Source organism: Anolis carolinensis, chromosome 3 (assembly GCF_035594765.1).
Source record: "Anolis carolinensis isolate JA03-04 chromosome 3, rAnoCar3.1.pri, whole genome shotgun sequence".
Lineage (NCBI taxonomy): Eukaryota > Metazoa > Chordata > Lepidosauria > Squamata > Dactyloidae > Anolis > Anolis carolinensis.
Window position 1 is genome coordinate 112,028,092 of NC_085843.1, and position 23,287 is coordinate 112,051,378.

The window sequence follows — 23,287 nt, forward strand, 5'->3', positions numbered from 1 at the left end:
GGTTAGATGGTATCTGCTGGCTTCAGGATATTTAGGCTGTTGTGGTTGTCATTGTCATTGTACGCTTTCAAGTTGTTTCCAACTTACAGTGAATAGGGATTCAAGTTCCAAGTGACTGTCCAACACTCAAACCACTATGCCATGCTGCCTCTATTTAGATCTAGAGAAGGTATTTATTTTCATTACATAGCCTATTTTTAAAAGATCTCCTTACAAAGATCTTGCGGTGCTGCACAATTTTAATATTAAAAGTTTAATATCAAATTAAATTGTTTATTTAGTATGGATATAATGAAGTTCAGCAGCTAGTGGCCATTCCCTGCTGCTCCCCTAACTGCCCTGCACAGTTTCTCATTTACTGTTGGTCGGGTGGCCTTTCCTTTGAGCGATGTGGTACTGCTGAAGCCGCCTTGCCAACTCTTCCACCTTCTCAATGCTGGAAAGGGAGACCTTGCTAGCACTGCTATTGCTGCTGCTTCGGCTGTCATTGTTGTTGCTTATGCTGCTCAAAGTTTTGCTAACCAGTGGAGAGACGCTCTTCTGGTGCCCAGAAGGTTCGTGGGAGTAGCAAAGATTCTTCAGGAGCCTATACTCGGAAGCATTTGAAGATAACCGCTGCTTTCTACCTCTCAGAGAATTACGATGTGGTGAACCACAAGAAACAAGTGCTGTCAAAGAAGAAGTTAGGAGAGATGGTGAAGGGTTTTGGTGAAATTAAATAAAACTGAATTTACATATGGAAAAGCAAAAGAAAACATCAGTAGCTATAAAGCAAAATGTGGCAACAGTTTTTAAATCTATATTGAGGTCACAACAATATACACACTTACCTGAAATAAAGCTAATTGAACTCAGTTTCTTGCAAATGAAGACCGAATAAAGTAAAATTGCAATTAACATAAAATTGGACACATTCCTTCGTCCCTAATATTATGAAGGTCACATAAATTGCAAGAACAGAGATCAACACGTATCTGTTCCACTTTCTGCCAGTGCAGTCAGAAGACAAAGTAATCGGCACTCATCTTTTCAGACAGTTTAATCAAAATTTACATCCAAGTCAGATATTAAATAAGCCAAGAATGAGCAGAGATATGAGATTTAGAAATGAAGGTTTTAAAAAAAGAGATCATGCATAAAAGATTGTGACAATATCTACCTCCATTCAAAATCGACACAACTTGTGGAAACAATTTATTTCTGGGATGTGTTGACTGTCCAGTTACAAAGATGTGTTCAGTTAAATGTAGAAATATAATCTCATCAGCAAAACATATCACCGGTTAGCCTCTATTGAGTGCATGACTTTTTCCAGAAGGTACCTGGGCTCCCAGAAGTTTTTAAAATTCTCTTGAACATCTTTATCCAGGTAGAAAATGAACTGACCAGGTAACTTTGCTCTCAACTAGTTGGTCCCTCAGTAAAACATCAACAAAAACATATTGCACTATTGATTGTCAAATTCTTTGCGAATATAGAAAGGATGCTAGTGAAGGGGAACATAATTGAAGACAAGTCAAGTCCTACTTTATGCTTTCACTTTAGGGCAAAAAATAGCTAAAGGCTTTAACTCCATTGCAGTTGCCATGAACGGTGCGGAAGATCTTACAAAAGCTGGGAACTCACAAAACAACATTGCCAGAGTGATGCGGCATGATTGTTTAAGCAACCTCCATGGGCCAGATTCAGCCCCAGGACCTGAGGTGTCCTATCCATGCTCTGCCCTTTATTTTATTTTTTGTCTCCCCTTGATGTTGAAGACAAATTGCTCAAAATAGGTCTACAAAATAATTCAGAGGCATATTAACTGAGCACCAGAAGAGAAGGTGGGCAGAAAGAAATTGGGGAAATGAATTCCATTAAGTATAGCTACACATACAGAAATACACGATCTCTCAGATATATGTCATGGCAATTGATGCACACTGGATTTTTTCCATCTTGTTTTATTGGAGTTATGTCTTACATTATATAGAATACATACAATACACACTAACAGAAGACTCACAAGAAAGATTAATACCAACAGAATTAAGCATCGAAGATGCACAGCTGTTCCAGCACTAACAAGACCAAAGAGAATAGTACTATATAAGGAAACTATTTTGATAAAAACTTAGGTAGACATTACTCCTAAATAGAAAATGATAAATTCTTTATGTAGGTAGAAACCGTACACATTAATCAGGAAGTTTAAGTAAAACTCCACTGGTTTCTGGTTTCAGACTTTCTCAGCATTTCCGCAGAAAATTAGAAATTATAGTTATTGCTTATCTTGACAAAAGTGACTTTTGTTCATCATAATAAACATGGGAGATCAGTGACTAATACAATTTTTCTAGTGTCTTAAGGAGGACAGGGAGAATTAAGGGCACTTTTACACTGACATGATCATTCATTTTGGAACCAGTTTTGCTGCATGAATGATCAGTTTGCCATGGTTAGAACTGGTCTGAGGCCAGGCACGTGATTACACTTATCACAGAACCTGGCCTTAAACAACTCTACCTGGTTTGTTTGTTTTTCATTTTCTGCTGGTATGCACATCAGTGCACCAGAGGCCAAAGGGTGAAAAAGAGGGGAAGTGACCGTTATCAGTAGAGGAAATCAATTACCCTTCCCAGAATGTCAATTAGCTCCTTTTCCACCGCCTCCATTCCGGATTCTTCACTGCACTTCTGCAGGGGCAGGTGCTTACAATGCACTCTGGATTTCAGACCTAATTTTGCTCTGGATCTGGTATACACTGGCATATACTGCAACACATTGTTGGCTGAACTCAGACTTTCCTGAGACTTTTTCTTAATGCATTGTATACACTTAGATGTCTGCTACATTACTGGTGTGTGTTTTGTGACCACTGTGGCCTTGAGTTGGCTTCAAACTACATTAAATGGTCAATGTAGAACAGTGGTTTCCAACTCATGGGCCGCGGCCCACCTAAAATAAGGTTTGCGAGACATGCTGTAGTGAGCAGATGGTGACTACTGGATGGCATATGTTCTGTATCAGAAACTAGAGCTGGTGTGGCCTATCCAATGCAATTTTCTGAATCAGCACCTCAAAGAAACAAACCGAATCTAAAGTTAACCAAAAACTGATTTGTAACCCTTTTGCTAATGTTGGAGAATGGTCCCTGGTCAAAAAAAGAACCACTGGTGTAGAAGGACCTTTAAAATGGTAAAGAAGATGAAAGACTAGAAACATTCACCATCCTCTAAAACTGTCCGTCCAATCCAATCACAGATACCTTCTTATGATCGATTTTAAAGTCCAAAAAATAATACAACCCGAGATCATTATAAATTATTGGGGATAATTTGTAAAGGGTTTGAAAGAGTCAGAGGTTAATCATATGACTTTATGAAAAGGAACAGAACACATTAGCATCAAGAATAATTCTCAAAACAATCAACCTCTGGCTTGTGCAACAGTGTATCCAAACAAATGACTGCGATCTTGGGCCTTTTTACACTATATAATCATTGTGCTATGATTCTATTTTAAAGTGAGATGATGATTCCACTTTAACTGCATTCCACTTTAGTACCTTAAATAATCCTGGGATTTGTCATTTATGGAGGGGGTACTTGGAATTCTCAACCAGAAAACTCCAATGCCTCACAAAACGACACACCCCAGGCTTACATAGGATATTGTCACTGTAGTTAAACTAGACTATATAGCAGTATAATTTTGTAATAGAAAGGACCCCTGAATAAGTACTAGATGGCCAGAGCAACAGGAAATACAGAGCAGGTGATCAATTGACCTTAAGAAGATCTCCTTCCATCTGAGGCAAATCCGATTTTATAATCCCACTAAACTCTTTCTCGGGTTTCCTTGTTGTACCTGCATTTGCATCTTTGACATGAGGAGGTGGCGAGGAACTACTTTCTCTCCGCTTCAGTGTCCTACTAGGAGGAAACAACTCCTCATCAGAATCCGATGAAGCCCATGCTTCGAGATATTCCTTCTTGCTTGTAGTTCTCCCTTTTCTGTGCACTTTCTTATAATCCCCTCCTACAGCAATTGTTTTTCTCCCTCTCTCTTCAGCTGGAGCTCCTCTGTGGAAGTGTTTTGCAACCTTTACGTTTGGTCTAGAATTCAAAGTAGAAGCTGAAATGAGTGCTGGAAGACATGCTGCATCTTATTTGCTTGTAGTATCTTTGTCATCCTCATTTCCCATTCCTATTTTTTTCACCTAGACCCTGCCACACACGATCCACTTATACACCACTCATACCATTCACACATAGGACCCATCTACACTGACCATTTAATGCAGTTTAAAGTTAGCTTCAAACTGTGGCAGCCAGACAACAAACTCCCACAAAAGGGTGCAAGAGAAATCCCTTAATGTACAGCAATGCTCTGTGGTTTGTGCAATTACCATTTGGGCCTCAAACTGGTTGCAGGATTTCCTATTTAATCATCTGCACAGTAAAATCACTTTCTTCAATACTGGTTTAAAACTGCATTAAATAGTCAGTCTTAACAGTTCTCACTACAGTAGTACTGTAATCTCATTTATCTCTTCCTATCATGACTCCAGTATGCCCTTAAATCTCTATGTCCTTTGGAATAGCAATATAGTTGGGTCACACAACAATTCTGCATGCTTGTCGTCACAGTTAAGGGCTAAACTAGGTGGAAAAATTAATGCACATGAAAAAAGGGGGAGCAGGAAGTACAAATGCTTATGTTTGTAATGAAAACCACATTGGATGTTTGCCTTCCAATATGAATAGAGTTTTGAGTAAGGGAAGAGGTTACTTTTTGTCAGGAACAGAAATCTAAAATCAGTATTATCGCTGGTCCACCATCGCTAGGATGTCTATTACTCTATTTGATATATAAGTCCTTCAAATTTATGTGTGTATCCATATTTATAAAAACAAAAAGGATTTGGTCATACTCACACAAGATAATTCATCATTCGTGTCATGTTTATGTAGCAGCAGGAACAGGTATACCTTCTATAACTGATTTTAATAAGCCCATTTCGTACACAGTATTCCTGCAAAAGCAAAATTGCCATATAGCCTTTTACGTTTTACACTGCCACACCAATTATGCAAACAAAACAAACATATATATATGTGTGTGTATGTATATGTATGTATATATATAGATAGATAGAGAGAGAGAGAGAGAGAGAGAGGGGGGGGGGAAACATGAGTTTATTAAGCAGGTTTTTAAAGTGCACAGTGGATAAAATGATAATTTTCTATAACAGCAGAAGCCACTGCTCAAAGAAAAATAGATTGACAGAATTTTTGGAGAGTAAGATTTACAGAGAAAGAAACAAAATAATTATGTAGACCTGAATAGAGACAGTAATTACATATTATAGGCTGAGTATCTCTTATCCAGAAAGCTGAGATGCTTCAAAATCCAAAATTGACCGCATAGGTGCCTGAGGTAATGACATATTTGCTCTCAACTTTGTTTCATGCAGACAATTATCGAAACATTGAGTATAAAAATATCTTTACAATAGGGATATATATACTAGGGATATATAACGGCTCTCCATGCAGTCAATGTCGGCCACATGACCTAGGAGATGTCAACAGACAACGATGGCTCTTCAACGTAGAAATGGAGATGAGCACCACCCCCCAGAATCGGACTCAACTAAATGTTAAGGGGAAACCTTTGCCTTTCTTTTCTGCAAAGAACTTGCAAACAAAGACAAGGAACTGCTGTACCTTCATATCAACACCAGACAAAAGATGAACACCCAGGACTGGGATTAATTACAACATTCTCACTGGCCTCCAACACACAAGAGTTCTTCTCCCGCCCTGGACCTTTCACAGATATATAAACCTTCCCTGCTTAGTTTTTCCAATATACCTCACAACCTCTGAGGATGCCTGCCACTGATGTAGGCAAAACGTCAGGAGAGAATGATTCTGGAACATGGCCATACAGCCTGGAAAACTCAGAACAACCCAAAATATATTAGCCTAGCTTTTGGTGTTTCCAAGGATAGGTTACCCTTTTATCTAGATCTTCCAGAATTCCCCACCAATATGGTCATAGTGGGAATTGTGAAAGCAGTAGTGCAAAATAGCTTTAGTGTCAAGGGTAGAATACATAGCCATTTCACTAGTTAATTGGCCTATCTGCTTACCTTTCTGTTGTTATATTTCAAGACTGTAAAGAGCTTATCATCTGCTGCAGTTTTACGGGGGGTTGCTATCACAACACCAGGTACATAATACTCGTCTCCCAATGTTTTCCTAATTCTGACAAATACATAATCTCCAACCTATAGAAAAACAAAAAAGAGCTGGTTAGTGCACATCCATTTTAAACTGAACTGTCCCAAGGTCTTAATATTTTAATACTATGTGAGATGACAATGTAATTTTACTCTGTGATACATGCATTCCGCATATTTCAAAATTCATATTAATATAATACCTTTATTCTGACAATTTAGAGGCAGAAGCAAACTTTATAAGGACAGGTTGCTTATCTGAATTCACACATATGGAGTTTATTTCACCGGCGCAGGCTCTAACAGAAGCTTCCCAAGCAGTGATCTTTCAAATTTTGGTGGTAATCCCACTCACACTTCCCTAGGGCATAAAAGGCACCCTTGGCTCTGCGCTCCCCAGTTCCTGAGCCACAGTAGCAGCTAGAAAGGAGGAGGTTTGCATGTTAAGAGGAGAAACAGGCAGGTTTGTGTGAATTCACAGAAGACTACTCGAAGAAACATGGTTACAGGTAAGCAACCTGTCCTTCTTCTTCATGGGTTCTGAATACACACACATGAAGACAGAGCAGAAGGCACATTAGCATTGGGTTGACAGAGAAAACAAGTGTACATAGACAAAGTGAGCAGAGAGATAATACCGTGAGTAGGAAAGGGGAAAGACAAAATCCCAACATTTTTGGAGCAACACGTCTATAAGTTTTTGAATTAAATAATACAGTAGAGTCTCACTTATCCAAGCCTCACTTATCCAAGCTTCTGGATAATCCAAGCCATTTTTGTAGTCAATGTTTTCAATATATCGTGATATTTTGGTGCTAAATTCGTACTTACAGTAATTACAACATAACATTACTACGTATTGAACTACTTTTTCTGTCAAATTTGTTGTCTAACATGATGTTTTGGTGCTTAATTTGTAAAATCATAACCTAATTTGATAGGCCTTTCCTTAGTCCCTCCTTATTATCCAAGATATTCGCTTAAACAAGCTTCTGCTGGCCCGTTTAGCTTGGATAAGTGAGACTCTACTGTACTTGTTATGCAATCATGCACAATAAGGTTTTGAAAACAGAAGTTCACTGTCTATTGTGTCATTATAACACAGAAAATGTGCATATACCGTGTTTCCCCTAAAATAAGACAGTGTCTTATATTAATTTTTGCTCCCGAAGATGTGCTAGGTCTTATTTTCAGGGGATGTCTTATTTTTCCATGAAGAAGAATTCACATTTATTGTTGAACAAAAAAATGAACATTTATTATATACTGTACAGTAGTTGTCATCATAAACCAGCAAAACCAGACAAACTGAATCCTATCAAGAATTTCTTGTTACTACCAATATTTCCATGTACAACACTTTATGGTGCGTACATTTCTGGTGTTCTGTTTGGCGGGCATGCTTCCAAACAAAAACTTTGCTAGGTCTTACTTTCGGGGGAGGCCTTATATTTAGCAATTCAGCAAAACCTCTACTAGGTCTTATTTTCTGGGGATGTCTTATTTTCGGGGAAATAGGGTATGTAGCCTGAGGCAAGACAATATTTATGTCAGGCAAGAGGACAGAATTGACCTGCCAAATGCAGTGTCCAAGTGAGACCTTGAGTCCAATCTATAGTGGGACACAAATGTTAAGAGGGTTGGCCCAGATGGCTGCCTTGCAAATGAGGTCCAGTGGAATCCCATGGAGAAAGGCTGTGGAGGTTGCCAGACCTCCTCGTCATTTCAGGCCGGACTGAGGAGAGAGGAGGTCAGCAGGCAAGTTCATAACAGAGTTCAATTATTGAGGCAATCCAACATGAAAGCTGTTGGAAGGAGAGAGGATGACCCGCCTTGTCCGTAGCCTAAGATAGAAACAGTTGTGGGGATTTTCTCCCCAACTGAGTCCTGTTCTTGTAGAAGAGTAGGGCTCTTCTGTCATCCAGCAGGTGCAATAGCCTCTCCAGGGGCAAGGAGGGGAATTGAAATAAGGCCAGGAGGGTGATCTCCTGGCTGGTGTGGAAGGCTGATACGACCTAAGGGAGAAAGATAATATTTGTGTAGAGAGCGATTCCCCCCCTTCTCCTGCTGAAATCGATGGACTTGGCCAGCTCTTTGATAACCAAAATCAGTCTTAAAGGTACTACAAGACTCTATGTGCCAGGAGAGGGCCAGTCGCAGAGAAATGCCGGCTGGGTAAGTTATGTTTTCTTTTTAAGGCTTTTCTGGGGGGGGGGGTGTCTTTTGTGTCTGGACAAAAGACACCCCCACCCCCAGAAAAGCACGTGCTTTCTGGGGCATGTGTGGACTGTAACACAGACCCAATCGGGTCTTTTTAACCCGATTGCACCCAAGTTAAAGTCCTGTCTGAAACCGCCTTACATTTTATGGCAGTGTAGATGGTTGCTACCTGAGTCATATATAGTAATACTGCTCCCAAGAAATCCCAGCAGACTTCAAGGATGCCACCATCATCACCCTTTTCAAGAAAGGGAACAGAACAGACTGCGGGAACTATCGCGGTATCTCCCTTCTAACCTCCGCTGGGAAAATCCTCGCAAGAATCCCTGCAAACTGCCTTCTCCCTGTTTCAGAAGACACCCTCCCAGAATCCCAGAATGACTTCCGCCCCTCCAGAGGAAGAGTGGACATGATCTTCACTGCACAACAGCTCCAAGAAAAATGCAGGGAACAAAATAAACCTCTGTACATGGCATTCATTGACCTTGCAAAGGCATTCGACACAGTGAATTGCAGTGCTCTCTGGACCATCCTCCAAAAAATCGGGTGCCCTGACAAATTTGTGAACATCCTGCGGCTCCTCCACGATGATATGATGGCAACAGTCTTGGACAGCAATGGCTACCAAAGCAACCCAATTAAGGTGGAATCAGGTGTCAAACAGGGATGTGTTATTGCCCCAACCTTATTTTCCATCTTCATTGCTATGATAATCCACCTTGTTGATGGGAAGCTTCCCACCGGAGTGGAAATCATCTGTCGGACAGATGGCAAACTATTTAACCTCAGCAAACTGAAAGCCAAAGCCAAGGTCACAACATCTGTTATAGAATTCCAATATGCTGATGACAACATAATCTGTGCACATTCAGAAGACCTACAAGCCACTCTAAACACCTTTGCTCAGCCTCTCACTGAACATCGAGAAAACCAAAGTGCTCTTCCAACAGGCACCAGCTAATCCCTCTGCAATGCCAGGAATACAACTTAATGGTGTAACATTAGAAAACGTTGACCATTTTCGCTACCTTGGCAGCCACCTCTCCACAAAAGTCAACATTGACACTGAAATACAACACCGCCTGATCTCGGCGAGTGCAGCATTTTTCCGAATGAAGCATAGGGTGTTTGATGATCAGGACATCCGTAGAGGTGCTCATTTATAAAGCCATTGTCCTCCCAACCTTGCTATATGCCTGCGAAATGTGGACGGTCTATAGACATCACACTCAACTCCTGGAGCAATTCCATCAGTGTTACCTCCAAAAAATCCTGCAAATCTCTTGGGAAGCAGGCGGACAAAGGTCAGCATGCTGGAAGAAACCACCAGCACTGAAGCAATGCTCCTACACCATCAACTCCACTGGACTGACCACGTTGTCCGAATGCCCGATCACTGTCTCCCAATGCAGTTACTATACTCTCAACTCAAGAACAGAAAATGAAAAGTTGGTGGACAGGAAAAGCCAACCTTAAAAACTGTGGCATAGTCACTGAGAACTGGGAAGCTCTGGCCCTTGAGCACACCAACTGGAGGTCAGCTGTGACCAGCAGTGCTGCGGAGTGCGAAGAGGCACGAATGGAAGGCTTAAGGGAGAAACAGGCCAAGAGCAAGGCATGTCAAGCCAACCCTGACCAGGACCGCCTTCCACCTGGAAACCGATGTCCTCCCTGCGGGAGAACATGCATATCAAGAATAGGTCTCTTCAGCCACCTACAGACACACCCCCAAAGATGCCAGAATGGGAGGACCATCATCCTCGGCCTACAAGGGATCGCCTAAGAAAAAGAAGAAGAAGTGTTAAACTGGAAACAGGAGAGAACCTGGCAAAAATATGCAACGGGGTCTAAGAGGAAGATCATAGGTTGAAAGTAGAAGTTACGGGGAGGTAAATAACATGAAAACATGGTTGGACTTCAAGGCTCTTCTGTTCTTCATTCAGCCACAGGTATTTAGAACCAAATGAGGAGATATCTGAAATGTGTGAAGGAAGTCAATGTACCCGTTTATTTCAACAGTTACATCAGAAGTGGTGCTGCAGCATGTGGGCAGTGACAGTAACCGTATCCCTCCATGCTAGGGTTCCAGTGAAATGCCGAATTCATATTAGCCATTAAAAAGAAACTAGTACCAACAGTAGCTTTGTTCCTCGGGCAGCTAGGACCAAGGAAAGAAATATCTGATTGGCAGTTTTCTTGTATATACATTTGCACCAACACTGGAAAAAATAAAATATCCCCCTGGCACATACATAGATCATGAAAATTGTATGTATTGAAATATGAAGCAGTTTTCATTACTAGGGATATAATTCTTCACTAATTTGCTTCTCAAAAGAAGCAATTAGTAATTTTAATAATTTTCTTCTCACAGTGAGAAAGTCTTTTCAAATATTCTTTCCATCTCCATCTATTACTTATTTCTTAGAAACATCCATATTAGTTTCAGCATAAAAAAGAAGAAAAGAAAGAAGGAATAAAGGAGTTTTGTAGTACCTTTTAAAACTGATTTTGGTTATCAAAGAGCTGGCCATGTCCATCAATTTTAGCATAAAAAGAAATAAAGGAATTTGGCTGTACCTTTGAGACTGAGCAGAAGAAATTTCTAGCATAGGTTTTTGTGCTAGAAACTTCTATTCCCCAGTTAATTTCAAATGTGCCAGTGGTTCCATGTACAGTAGAGTCTCACTTATCCAACGTTCTGGATTATCCAACGCATTTTGTAGTCAATGTTTTTAATACATCGTGATATTTTGGTGCTAAATTCGTAAATACAGTACTGTAATTGCTACATAGCATTACTGCGTATTGAACTACATTTCCTGTCAAATTTGTTGTATAACATGATGTTTTGGTGTTTAATTTGTAAAATCATAACCTAATTTGATGTTTAATAGGCTTTACCTTAATCCCTCCTTATTATCCAACATATTTGCTTCTCCAACATTCTACCGGCCCGTTTATGTTGGATAAGTGAGACTCTACTGTATTCTGATTTTTTTATCAAAAGCTTTTATGGGATTGCAATTCATTTCCTTAAATGTACAATATTCAACCTGTGGGAATCAAAGTAGAATGGGATACGGAAAAAGACAATTGTTAAAGATGATCATCAATCGTCCTAGAGCTGGCTTGGCATTACAAAAACACTCTGCTGGCATTACTTACATGTATTGTCTTAAGAAACAGTAAATTTCCTACCTGTAAGGAAGGACAAGGCATGGCACCACCCACAGCAATAATGAATTTAATTGGTACAATCTCAGTGTGCCCATGAAGAAAATCAACAAGTGCATAAAAAGGGGTGATACTTCTTATTGCTGTCCCTAGAACAAAGACAGGCAGGAAACAGCTGATTCCATCAGTCATATATTAAATGCTATGTCGTACAGTTTATGAAGTAAACCCAAATATCCCTTAACTAAAATTCTTAGGAATCATATGTCAAATATTTTATTTGTTTTAATGTATGCCTTCTAGTCATTTCTGACTTAAAGCGATTATAATGCAAACCTATCAAATACTTTTCTTGGCAAGATTTGTTCAGAGATTTTGCCTTTGCCTTCCTCAGAGGCAGGGTGGCACCAAATGTCATCCAGTGGATTTCCATGATCAAATGAGGGGGGAATCTAGTCTCTTAGACCCCTTCTACAAAGCTGTATAAAATCCACATTATCTGCTTTGAACTGGATTACATGGGAGAGTAGACTAAGGCCCCTTCTACACTGCCCAATATCCCAGGATCTGATCCCAGATTTTCCGGAGATATATGGGAAATGTAGAAGGTGGCTATGATAACCCAATTCAAATCAGATAATATGGATTTTCTGCTGTGATAACCTGGATTATCTGACAGTGTAGAAGGGGCCTCTGGGGTCCTAGTCAAACACTCAAACCTGAAGACCAAACTGTCACATGCTTTCCAGTCAGTATTTATATCCAGCAGTATATTATATAGTCTTTCAGTTTTCAGACATATTTTAAAATATGAAAATGTAACAAATACTTTAAATAGATTAAAAACATATTAACCCATTCGAAAAGTTAGATGAAGATAGTTAAAATCAATTCAAATTATCTTTAAACCATAACACATGCAAGAAAAATCAAAGAGGCCCCAAAACCTATTTTAAAAGCCATATTTTTACCTGGGACCTTATCAGATGCAGTCTTCTGTGAGTCTTCTCTCAGTTTTCAGGTGCTGGCAAAATGGAGTCCCACATAGGCCATCCCACGATGCACAGCCACTTCTGATGGCTGCTCATGGGAATCCGTATTGCCAGCACCTGTAAACAGAGTTCAGACAGAAAACAGAGGAGTCGGGTGCTACTCAACTCCTACTTGCAGAAAATGGGGAGGAAGCGGGAAAAGCACGGGAAATGATGGGAAACAACGTGGGATGGCCAGCCATCACAGAAGACAGGAAAGACAGTAGGGAACAAAGGAGGAGGTTCCTCCACTTTCCCCTGCCCATCTGATGAGGTCCTAAGTAACAAAATGCCACCAGCATTGGTCCTAAACAGGTTTCACAACTGAGGTGCCACAGGAGGGAAGACCTTCATGTTCTCACACAAAACATTTATATATTTGTGTTCCACCCTTTTATCATAACAGCACAAGGCAGATAGAATAGTTAATATGATCTAAACCAATTTAATAATTCCAAATTGAAACCAATGAATATTTATTTATAGTGTCAGAAGAAAATTGAGGGTACAGTTATAATGTATTTAAAAATATGAACAAAGTTTAAAAAATTGGCATTGTACTAGATTTCCTTTGACCAGTAGCTGGCCACTTGGAGTGCCTCTGGTGTCACTGTGAGAAGGTCTTCCATTGTGCATGTGACAGGGCTAAGGTTGCATTGTAGTAAGTGGTCTGTGGTTGCCCTTCTCTACACTCGCATGTTGATGAATAGAACACATTAATTAACCAATGAATAGAACACATTGAACAAGTTAAGTAGTAATAATGGTTTAAAAGGAATAAAAGAGTTTCAAAAACCATGTACATGCCTAAATATCCATGAAGTCTCAAATGCTTTAATAAATAAAGAGCAGTATCTCAACTGGGTTTCCTGCTAAATTTCTTTCAAGTGACAAAGACTACACTTAGTAGTCAGGCTGGAAACAGAGGGGCAGCAGTGCAGCTCTTTAAAATTGGTATTATATCATCATTCTACATCAGTGATTCTCAACCTGGGGTCCCCAGATGTTTTTGGCCTACAGCTCCCTGAAATCATAACAGCTGGTAAACTAGCTGGGATTTCTGGGAGTTGCAGGCCAAAAATATCTGGGGACCCCAGGTTGAGAACCACTGCGCTACGTGATGTTCTGGTCAACAGCCTAGCTCTTACGTTTGCTGTGATCTGGCCATAGAGACTCATGTTTTAGTTACATCCCATTTGGTTTACTGTAACATATTCTATACCCTTGAAGAATGTCCAGAAACAAAGCTGGTTCGAAGAGCTAAAGGTAGACTACTGACTAGTTATAGGAAGCATAACACTTCCTTATTACAACAGCTCTGCAGACTGTTTCCAGAAATAATTCAAAGTGTTGGTTATGATGTACAAATCCCCGTACACCTTGAGTTCAGGTTTTCTGAAGGACTATATCTACAACATGAGTTTTGCTCCTATCTTGAAATACTTTGGGGAGGTCTTTTACAGGTTAGACGTTTGCTGATTTGATTATTCCTAGATTTGATTAAAATCTTCTCTCTAGGCATCTCTGGGTCCTCCAGTGCAATTCTATAGTCAGCTTCCAATTGAAGTTGACCATAGAGTCATGCTGCAGGATGCAGAAATTTCTAGAGAGCTGTTCTGTCAATTAAAAAATAGCCATGTTTTTATGCTTTTTTTACTTTCACAGAGTCCTGTGACCCCATGAATCAAAACCCCCAAAGATTGTACAGGGCTGACTGTACCTAAAAGCATGTAAAATCAAATTGTTTGCCAAGGGGAAAAGGAAAGTTATTTTAAAATGTGTGAACAGTACTAAGGAAACCAAAGGAACTGTGACTGGTTATTCCAAGTGTAAAAAGGAGGACCTCTGCATTCTGCACACTTTCCAAGTTTCACATAAGGGACAACTTCAGTACACATATAAAGGCTCTAGAGTGCTCATTCATTTTTATACTCAATGATACAGTGCTGGCACAATTCAGATCTTTTAACTGGGTATTTTGAAGCACTAATGTACTTCAGATGGAATTTCTGACAAAATTAATTCTTAGCCGCCATGCAGGGAATATTTACCTGGATAGTAAAATCCAGTGCTTTCTGATCTTGCAATGACTTTTCGGCCCTTGAGAGCGTCAATCATTTTTCCTTTCGGTTGCTTTTTTACCTGTAGATTTGATAGAAATGTCTGAGTTATACACACCACATTATTCTCCCCCATTCCATCATTGCTGCAATGCATATCATAAATAGGTAAGGGCATCAATCTTATTATTTCTGACTAGAGCAGTGTCACATAATCTATTGAATTTACCCATGTGTTGCGTACCCTCCAACATTCCACTGACAAAAATTAGGGCATGTGTAAGTAAGCAGCATCAGGGTATGGTCAAGATGGCAAAAGTTATTAATGAAGAAGAAAAGGCAAATGGGGACAGGGTGCAGCAGTTTGCTGGGAAGGGCAAGACTCAATCCCACGTTGTTGCTAAGTTATTGAGTACGCTACCTTTGCAGTTTAAATTCAGTTTGCAGTAATGGAAGTTAACCCTAGGACAAAGAAGGAAACTGAGGGAAGGAGAGAGAAACTGGGGCATGTTAAAAGCATAACATATGCTGGTTTCTCTCTCCTGACCTCAATTTCCCCCTTTTTGCGAGTGTTAACTCAAAACAGTGAGGCAAGGGAGAATAAATCAGAACTGTTCCTGCCAAACTGAGATGACTGGAGGGCATAGTGTTCACTCACACTTCAACAATTGGTTCAATGACTCTACCTTAATTGGGATTAACCAACAGGGTTCTAGCCACTAGCAACAAAACACACGGAGCCAATACGCATGAACCCAAACACTTTTAGCCTAGGGGGATAGTAAAAAGAGCATTTTTCCATATTCAACACTAATAATGAATTATTCTAAAGGGCTTTTCTCATGTCATAGAGGGACTCTAGTTCGGTTTTAGCATGCATCATTTCTATGCAGGAGACATAATCCTCTACTCACTTACCTGGAAGCAAATGTTATTGAATACAATAGAACTTGCATCAAAATAGAGATGTATAGCTTTGCATCCTGAAATACCCAGCATTTCTAATAACAAAACCTTAGTTATACTTCAGACTTGTGAAAGACCTTAGTTGGTAGGTCTAAGGAGAAAAGCTTGCAGGTTACTTTTCAGGGCTCTTGGGAGATTTGAAGCCCACAAATGTAACATTTTCTTAGTTCTGACAAAGAAAGGCTATTTAAAAAATTTAAGACAATGTGGATGTATGACAGCTCTGTATGTTTGTATTTTCTGAAACACAGTCCCAAGTTTATTTTGTAAAAATAAAAAGAATTGAAATACTGTTCAGATTCTATTAAGATGTGGAGTGGAGGCCAAATTTGCACTAGAGAAAAGCATGAGAGACTGAAGAGACAGTTATAAGCCACAATTGCCTTGAGCCATGGGAAATAGGTGTCTCAGGAGAGTTACTATGCATAAGTAGGCATTACTAGGATAATGTTCTATGCAAAAGAACAGAAAATCTGACTCTATTTTCAAGCTATTGCCTTGTAGCTGTAATGGCACAACAACTCATGCAGCCCTATCACTGAGATAAATACGTGTGAAGTGCACTGGCCATTTGAAAATGTGCTATATAAATGCTAACCATTATTTTTGCCTTTATAATTTTAGCTGAGTTTTGCAATTATGAGAATAATTCATTTTCTAGACAACAAAAATGAACCGATATTAGACCATTTAACTGTTGTGAAATATGAGCTCTTCCTTTCGCTGAATCTGGTTCATACCAAAATCAGCAATGACCCTACACATTTCTTCCTACAAAAAAAAAATAAGTGGATACCTACTAGACTTATATAGCCATGTGTACAAACACCAGCAGTAATTTTAATCTGTCAGCAGATTCAGTAATGCAATTCTTATTTGTTTTTAATAACCAAATAATTAATTTACCTTGCAGTTTAAACCAAAAATTCAATTACTATGGACATCCCATAATTCATGCTGTTTTTTTTAAGTAGCAGTAAGGAATTGCTGATTCTAAATCAGTTTTTTAAAGCATTAATTGTATAAAATTAGCAAAGATTCTCTATGTATGCTCATTAAAAGGATGAAATGATGAGAATAAAAACCTCGCAACCATTTTTGACACATTTTATTTCTTCATGGTGCTCAAAGCCATTCCAAATGCTGCCCGGCCTTTCTGCCACTTGCTCCTAAAGCTTTACAGTTGCAGATTAGCAGTTACTGGGGTTGGTGCTCTGATTAGGCTGCTAAAGCAGGTTGTCTCAGGATAAGTGATTGTCCCGGTGTTAATCACATCATGGGCCACAGCATATGTTGATATGTCAGTAGGGAGGGTTGCCAAGTGCAAGACTGCAAATACTAAATATTGCTGGTCCGGAATAAAGCATACATCAGTATAAACTGACATCAGAGGAAGCAGCCTTATTTATTTCATATGTTTAGATAAGTATGCATTAGATTTTAAAAACTATTTACAGCTCCTGACTTTGATAGATTTATAGGGGGTTCTTGGTAAGCACTGGAGTTTGGTTCAGGGACTCCTCATGGATACCAAGATCCATGAATGCCAAGTCCTATTTCATACATCCAAGTGAAATGATGTCCTTATTTAAAATGGCAAAACCAAGGTTTAGTGGGTTTTGGGGAAAAAAATTGAGAGTGGGAGAATATACTTCTGGCCATAGATGGTGGAATCCATGGATGCAGAAACTGTGGGTACAGAGGGCCAATATTATTATCTGTCCAGTCAGTCATTTTCTTTAGTACTTCACAGCAAAAAAAAAAACCAGGGATAACCATCTTAACTTTCCCTTAAATTCCTCTATTTCTATGACTTGCCAACTGTTTCCCAGTCCACACATTAAATGGCTCTAACTCCCAAAAACCTATCATCAATGATCCTGGCAATTGTAATATATTTGACTACATGTGCTCACACCTGTCATTAAGAGGAGACAGAGCAGGCATGGGCAAACTTGGTCCCTCTGGACTTCAACTCCCAGAATTCCTAACAGCCGGTAGGAAGGAGTTGAAGTCCAAAACAATAGGACACCCCAAGTTTGCCCATGCCTGAGATAGAGGGACCTTAACAGAGTGGGGACAGCCACCAAGAAGGCCCTCCTCAAGTCTTTATCAGATCTGACGATGATGGTGATGAAATGCAAAGAGAGCTTGACTATAATAATTTCAAAACTCATATATAATCTTTTGGAGAGTCCATACTCATACTGCTTGTATAGTGGTGGTCCTTCAGATCAGACTAGTATCTCAAAGGAGCATCATTCTGATGCTACCCTTTGCAAATTCTGTACAATTTTTTTCAAACTAGTGCCAAAAACGTATGCTTCCATAGTTTCCGGATGCTGGTTTGGTTCAACATACTTGGAAAGGGAACAAGATTGTGAAGCTACCTTATATTCTTTCAACTTGAAAGGGAAAGCTTATCTTAAAGAATCCCTAAATCACATTGCAGTTTGATCATTTGATTGCTTCTGGGCAACACATTTAAACATATCACGCTTCAGACACTTACTTAGGAATAGAGTTTGCTAAAGGATGGAACTTCCAGGCAAATAGGTACAAGATACATTTTAAATCCCTCCTCATTTAAATGCAAGCACCGTTCAAGCCATTAGCAAATATAAGAGCTTTTTATTTTTTGCAGTCTGAAGAAATGCCCAGTTAGAAACCTCTTCAAACTTTGACATTTTTCTTTTATTTTATGTTCCTTCAGGCCTCTTCTTTTCCCTTAAAAGCAGCTTTATTAGCATTTTAATAACATTCTTCTCAATAATTTCTTTGTTTCTCTGACTGAATGGCAGGTTTAGCATAATCCTTCTAGGCAAAACGTTTTCATTTATCAACTGTCCATTTCAATTATATCAGTCAATCACAGCAAGGACCATCGCTTCTTTTCTAAGTAAAAGGTGCCCAATTCCTTCAACTGCATAGTGTTTATCCATTATAGTGGCGTATTTTAAATTCCATTAGAGTTAGGTTCAAATCATGATGTTAAAACTTGTCTTTTTTTACACACAAATAAGCCCCTGGTTCTCAGTGGACTGCGCTATATACTCAGAGGACCTAGAAAACTACCCCCATAAGTCTACCCATTTTAGTCAAAACTTAACCCAAAAACCTGGGTTGACCTATTCATGGGCTAATATGAGTACTGTATTTTAACTCTTACCAAAAAAAAAAAAAAAAAAAAAAAGAACCACTCCTTCTCAGAGTAGAGAAGCAAAAAGCAAGAGCTTAGTCTATCCCATAAGAAACGTAAAGGAAGCCCCAACTCCCTCTGGTGTCTCTGCCATGAGGCCACTTCTGGCCTTTTTGAATGCCTGGGTGGGAAACAACAGCGGGGCCAGGAGTGGCTGGTCCTTGAGGTAGCACTTCCCCTCTTTGTGGAATGACCCTCGGCTCTTCGGCTTTGAAATGGAGATGAGCATCAACTCCCTGAGACGAACACGACTAGACTTAATGTCAGGGGAATACTTTTACCTTTATTTTACCTATATCAAAATCCACAATTTTGCCTCCAAAACCTTCCCTCGATGTATGCCTGAGTTTGACTTATACTTAATTATATATGGAGTACGGTATACTGTTTTAAGCATTGGGCTACAACTCTGGAGACTAGGATTTGAATCTCTACTCAACTATGGAAACCCACCGGATGACCTTGAGCAAGTCACACTCTCTTCGCCTCAGAGGAAGGCAAAGGCAAACACCCTCTAAACAAATCTTGCCACAAAAACCTGGAATCAATTTGAAGGGAAACAACAATTAGGCCATGCAGTTCCCTTTTTGGATTATTGGAACAAGATGTAGAAGGAGAAGTTTAAATCTTGCTCTGCGCTCTAGCCATGGGATCGAGGCAGGTTAAAGGTACGAATTGAGTTTGTGCTTCCTGCTTCTTCTGCAAGACTCTTGTATTAGAGAGGATGGATTTCTGTATAAAACGGGGCAGGGGTTTGTGGTTTTTCACTTACACAACATGATTGCTCTGCTTCAGAATAGGGTTGTTCATGCTTACTTAGGCATAAAAAGGAAGCAATCTTTAACTGAACATTTTAGATTTAGGCCGATTCCACACAGGGAAAAAGTCCAGTCTGACCCAGGTTTAAAAAATCTGGGTCAGGCCAAACTTCTGTGCTCACAAAAAAACCAAAAACATGGTTTCCTGGGGGCAGGTGTCCAGATGCCCTGACACCAACAACCCTCCCTCCAGAAAAGCCTTTATAAGTAAAATTTGTTTACCAAGTCACCTTTACCCTGCTGCCGGCCCTCTCCTGGCACATAGAAATGACACACGAGGAGAAGGGGGAGGCGAGGAGTGATTTTCCTGCTCCCCCCCCCCCTTCCAGGGGCATCATTTCTATGCTCCAGGAAAGGGCTGGCAGCAGAGTAATGGCAGCCAGGTACATAATTTTTACTTTTTAAGGCTTTTTAAGGGGTTTGGGGAGGGGGGTGGGGCTATCTTGGGGTTTCCGGGCAAATCTCAAAACAGCTTTGTGGATTGGGCTCAGAAGTCGTGCAACGCAATCCCCAGGCCCAATCCACACAGGGCCCACAGTTGGAAAGACCCATGTCTTTTGAAAGGCAAAGATCTTTCCAGGTGTCAAATTAACTCGGGACAAAGCATGGTTTTCCTGCTTTGTACCAAATGCATTCACTTTAACCTGAGGTGTCACTTGAGCGCCTCAGGCAAAAATGAGGGAGCTTGTGTATTTTGCGAGCTGTGTGGATGTGCCCTTAGTGTATTCACGTTTACATCTTTGAAAGGTGTAGATGTATCAGAAATTACAGATTATCCAGGCAATGTATTTGGACTACAAATTACAGTCTGGCAATTCAAGCTATCTGAAGATATAAAGTTTGGGAATGCTGCTTAGGAAATTATCATCTCACAAGTATTACATTTCAGAATTTGTTTTTGAGAAGGTTAGCCAATAGTGTTATTCTAGTTGGATTTAGGTCTAAAATTGGTACGGCTACAATACAGGTCAAATTTACTTTGCACCTTTAGTGCTGGTGTGTTTGTGTGGCAAGTCACTTTATACAGTTCTTATTTTAAAAAGGCAAGAATTAAATATGAATGTGATCTACCTCTTTAGGGGGACTGATCCGGAGAGGGCAGATTCTCTGGGTTTCCTCTCTCGAAGCTTCCTGAAGTTCAATGGCCTGCTGTAGATATGTTAATCCTATCAGAATCTCTTCTTCCAACAGCATCACATCCTCATAGGTAATGGGCCAACCTGCATTTTCTAAGGCCTCTAATAATGACTCCTTATGATCCACATATGATACTGGCTTGCCCTGTTCAAACCTAAAAACAAAGATGACACTTCAATACTTTATTTAATGTGATTTGCATGGCTTGATCAAATATCACAACAGTTCACAGAGAATTTTTAACCCTGAAGCATAGAAATGCAAGGAGTTGTCTCAAGCAGAACATTTTGTAACAGACAGACGTGTTGCCTGTTGGGTTAAGAATTTGTTCACTATCTTTTCTTCTTGGCAGAGTATTTCTGTATCTTTAAAAAAAACTCTGGCTGATATGTTGCTATCAAAAGCATTGAAATCCTGTGATGAAATGTGATGGCAGGGTTTCGTCACAAAAAAGCATCACAGCATCTTAAATCCAGATTAGATAAATTCACAGGGATCAATAAATGTCTTGTAACTACAGCGGCTAAATAAAACTGTTACTGATTATGTTGTGTTACTGACAGAAAAGAAGAATGAATACATTAGCTCATTAAACAGATATGTTGAGGACCAGGGTTTTGAAAAAGTTGCTTCTTTTGGACAAAAATTCTCTGAACCTCCCATCTAACATAGACAACATAGACAAGGACACAGAATCCATAGGTTCCTAATCTGCTACTGTGGCCATGGGAAACAATATTCTTTTTTGGCCTAAAGTAATATCTATTATAGCAAAATTCACCCATATCTTTCTAATTGAAGCCTCACCTTTTTATGATTCAACTTCCAGCTATGAAAGCAAAAAAAAAATTATTTGGATCTAGAGAATAATTTGGTAGCACTAGCTAACAAACAGCCATGAGCATTTTTATGTCAAGGTTGATGGTTTATCTGTAACTGATTCTTCAAATGGCAACCTAAGCATTCGTACATGCAGCTTTTGTTTGTGTACAGCCTCATTGAGACCATTCTAGAGCCTGCCGTGACCACAGAAACTCAAAGATCATGGCTCCCACATTTCCAATCAGAAGAGATGGAAAGCCCTGTGCGAGAAGTGTGTATTCCATTATGAAAAGCCTCACATTACTCTGAGACTCTACATAGATTGCTAAAGTCATTAAAGATACACAAAAGTCTGCAAATAGAATGCTTAATATTGACGGGATACTTCCCAAGAAGACAAATACAAGGAGATCTCATTCACTGCATGGTTTTGAAACAAATTAAAATCTTGAACTGACAAAAAAGAAAGGAGCATCTTACTTCTCTTTTTCTTCCTGTGGTAACGCTCTCCAAACAATTTGGTCAAGACGCCTGTTAATGAAAAGGCAACAATAGTAAGAGTGAGGTCAATTTGTCTTAACACCACTAAATAAAATGTAACATACTATTCTAAAACATAACTATAACCACATGTACCCTAAAATAAAACTTTTTATCTATGTCAGTGGTTCTCAACCTGTGGCTCCCCAGATGTTTTGGCCTTCAACTCCCAGAAATCCTAACAGTTGGTAAACTGGCTGGGATTTCTGGGAGTTGTAGGCCAAAACACCTGGGGAGCCACAGGTTCAAAACCACTGATCTATTTGGTAATTCTATGTGTGTAGTTTTCTTTTTGTTTTTGCAGTTTGTAGTGTATATTTGTTCCATGTTTTATTCAATTTTTACTTTATATGAATGTTATTCAGTAAAAAAAATGATATAATAAGAACTCAAAGGAGATGACTCTGCAATTATCATGTTGTTACTTTCAAATATGATTTCCCTTCATTCAAAGAGGCTAATTCTGAACTTTAAAGTTGTTGTTACAGCAATTTCGTATTCATATTTTTCCCTTCCATTTTTTGGCTATAACTAATCTTAAAGCAGCAACAAAAATTATTGTTAATTCTTTCTTTTGCCATTTTAATCTTAAATCTCCAAAATTGAATAGAAGTGCTATATGTGAATTTTTTATAGATTAATTGATAGTATATCATTGATTTCAACACATACCTTTTTATTTTTTTATCTTTTCACATTCCCAGCATAAATGTATACAAGTCCCAACTTTTTATTGCACCTCTAACAATTGTGTAGATTGTTTCTATTATAATAACTTAACAATGCTGGAGTCATGTACCATCTCCAAGAGCCCATCCAGACAGGGCCCAAAATTTGGGCCGTCGGACTTTTCACAATACCACAGGTAAAAGAGGAAGAACTACTGGCAAAGGAAACCCTGCTTTGTCACAAATTATTTTGATACTCCATTAGACCTGGGTCTTCCTGAAAGACCCGGGTCTAATGGAGTATGGGCCTTGTGGGGACAGACTACCGGGTAGTTCTAGCTCTACTGAGGAATCCGTCTGGACAGGAGGAGCAAAGAGGGAACCTACCCTGCATACTTCCAGGCGCTCCTGCCCTCC

General features: G+C 39.5%; 1 protein-coding gene across 4 annotated transcripts in view; it reads right to left on the reverse strand.

Annotated features, from left to right (window-relative positions):
* Nucleotides 1-259: 259 nt before the first annotated feature.
* The window catches only part of vwa3b (von Willebrand factor A domain containing 3B), an 86,524-nt gene continuing 63,496 nt past the window's right edge, over nucleotides 260-23,287 (reverse strand). For all 4 annotated transcript variants that reach the window (XM_062975372.1, XM_062975375.1, XM_062975373.1 and 1 more), the window contains 8 exons: nucleotides 22,143-22,193; nucleotides 20,775-20,994; nucleotides 14,712-14,802; nucleotides 11,654-11,778; nucleotides 6,143-6,280; nucleotides 4,923-5,020; nucleotides 3,853-4,100; nucleotides 260-668 (listed from right to left, as the gene is read on the reverse strand). In XM_062975372.1, coding sequence (XP_062831442.1) covers nucleotides 352-668; nucleotides 3,853-4,100; nucleotides 4,923-5,020; nucleotides 6,143-6,280; nucleotides 11,654-11,778; nucleotides 14,712-14,802; nucleotides 20,775-20,994; nucleotides 22,143-22,193 — 1,288 coding nt within the window. In that variant the 3' untranslated portion in view covers nucleotides 260-351. The remainder of the gene's footprint in view (nucleotides 669-3,852; nucleotides 4,101-4,922; nucleotides 5,021-6,142; nucleotides 6,281-11,653; nucleotides 11,779-14,711; nucleotides 14,803-20,774; nucleotides 20,995-22,142; nucleotides 22,194-23,287) is intronic.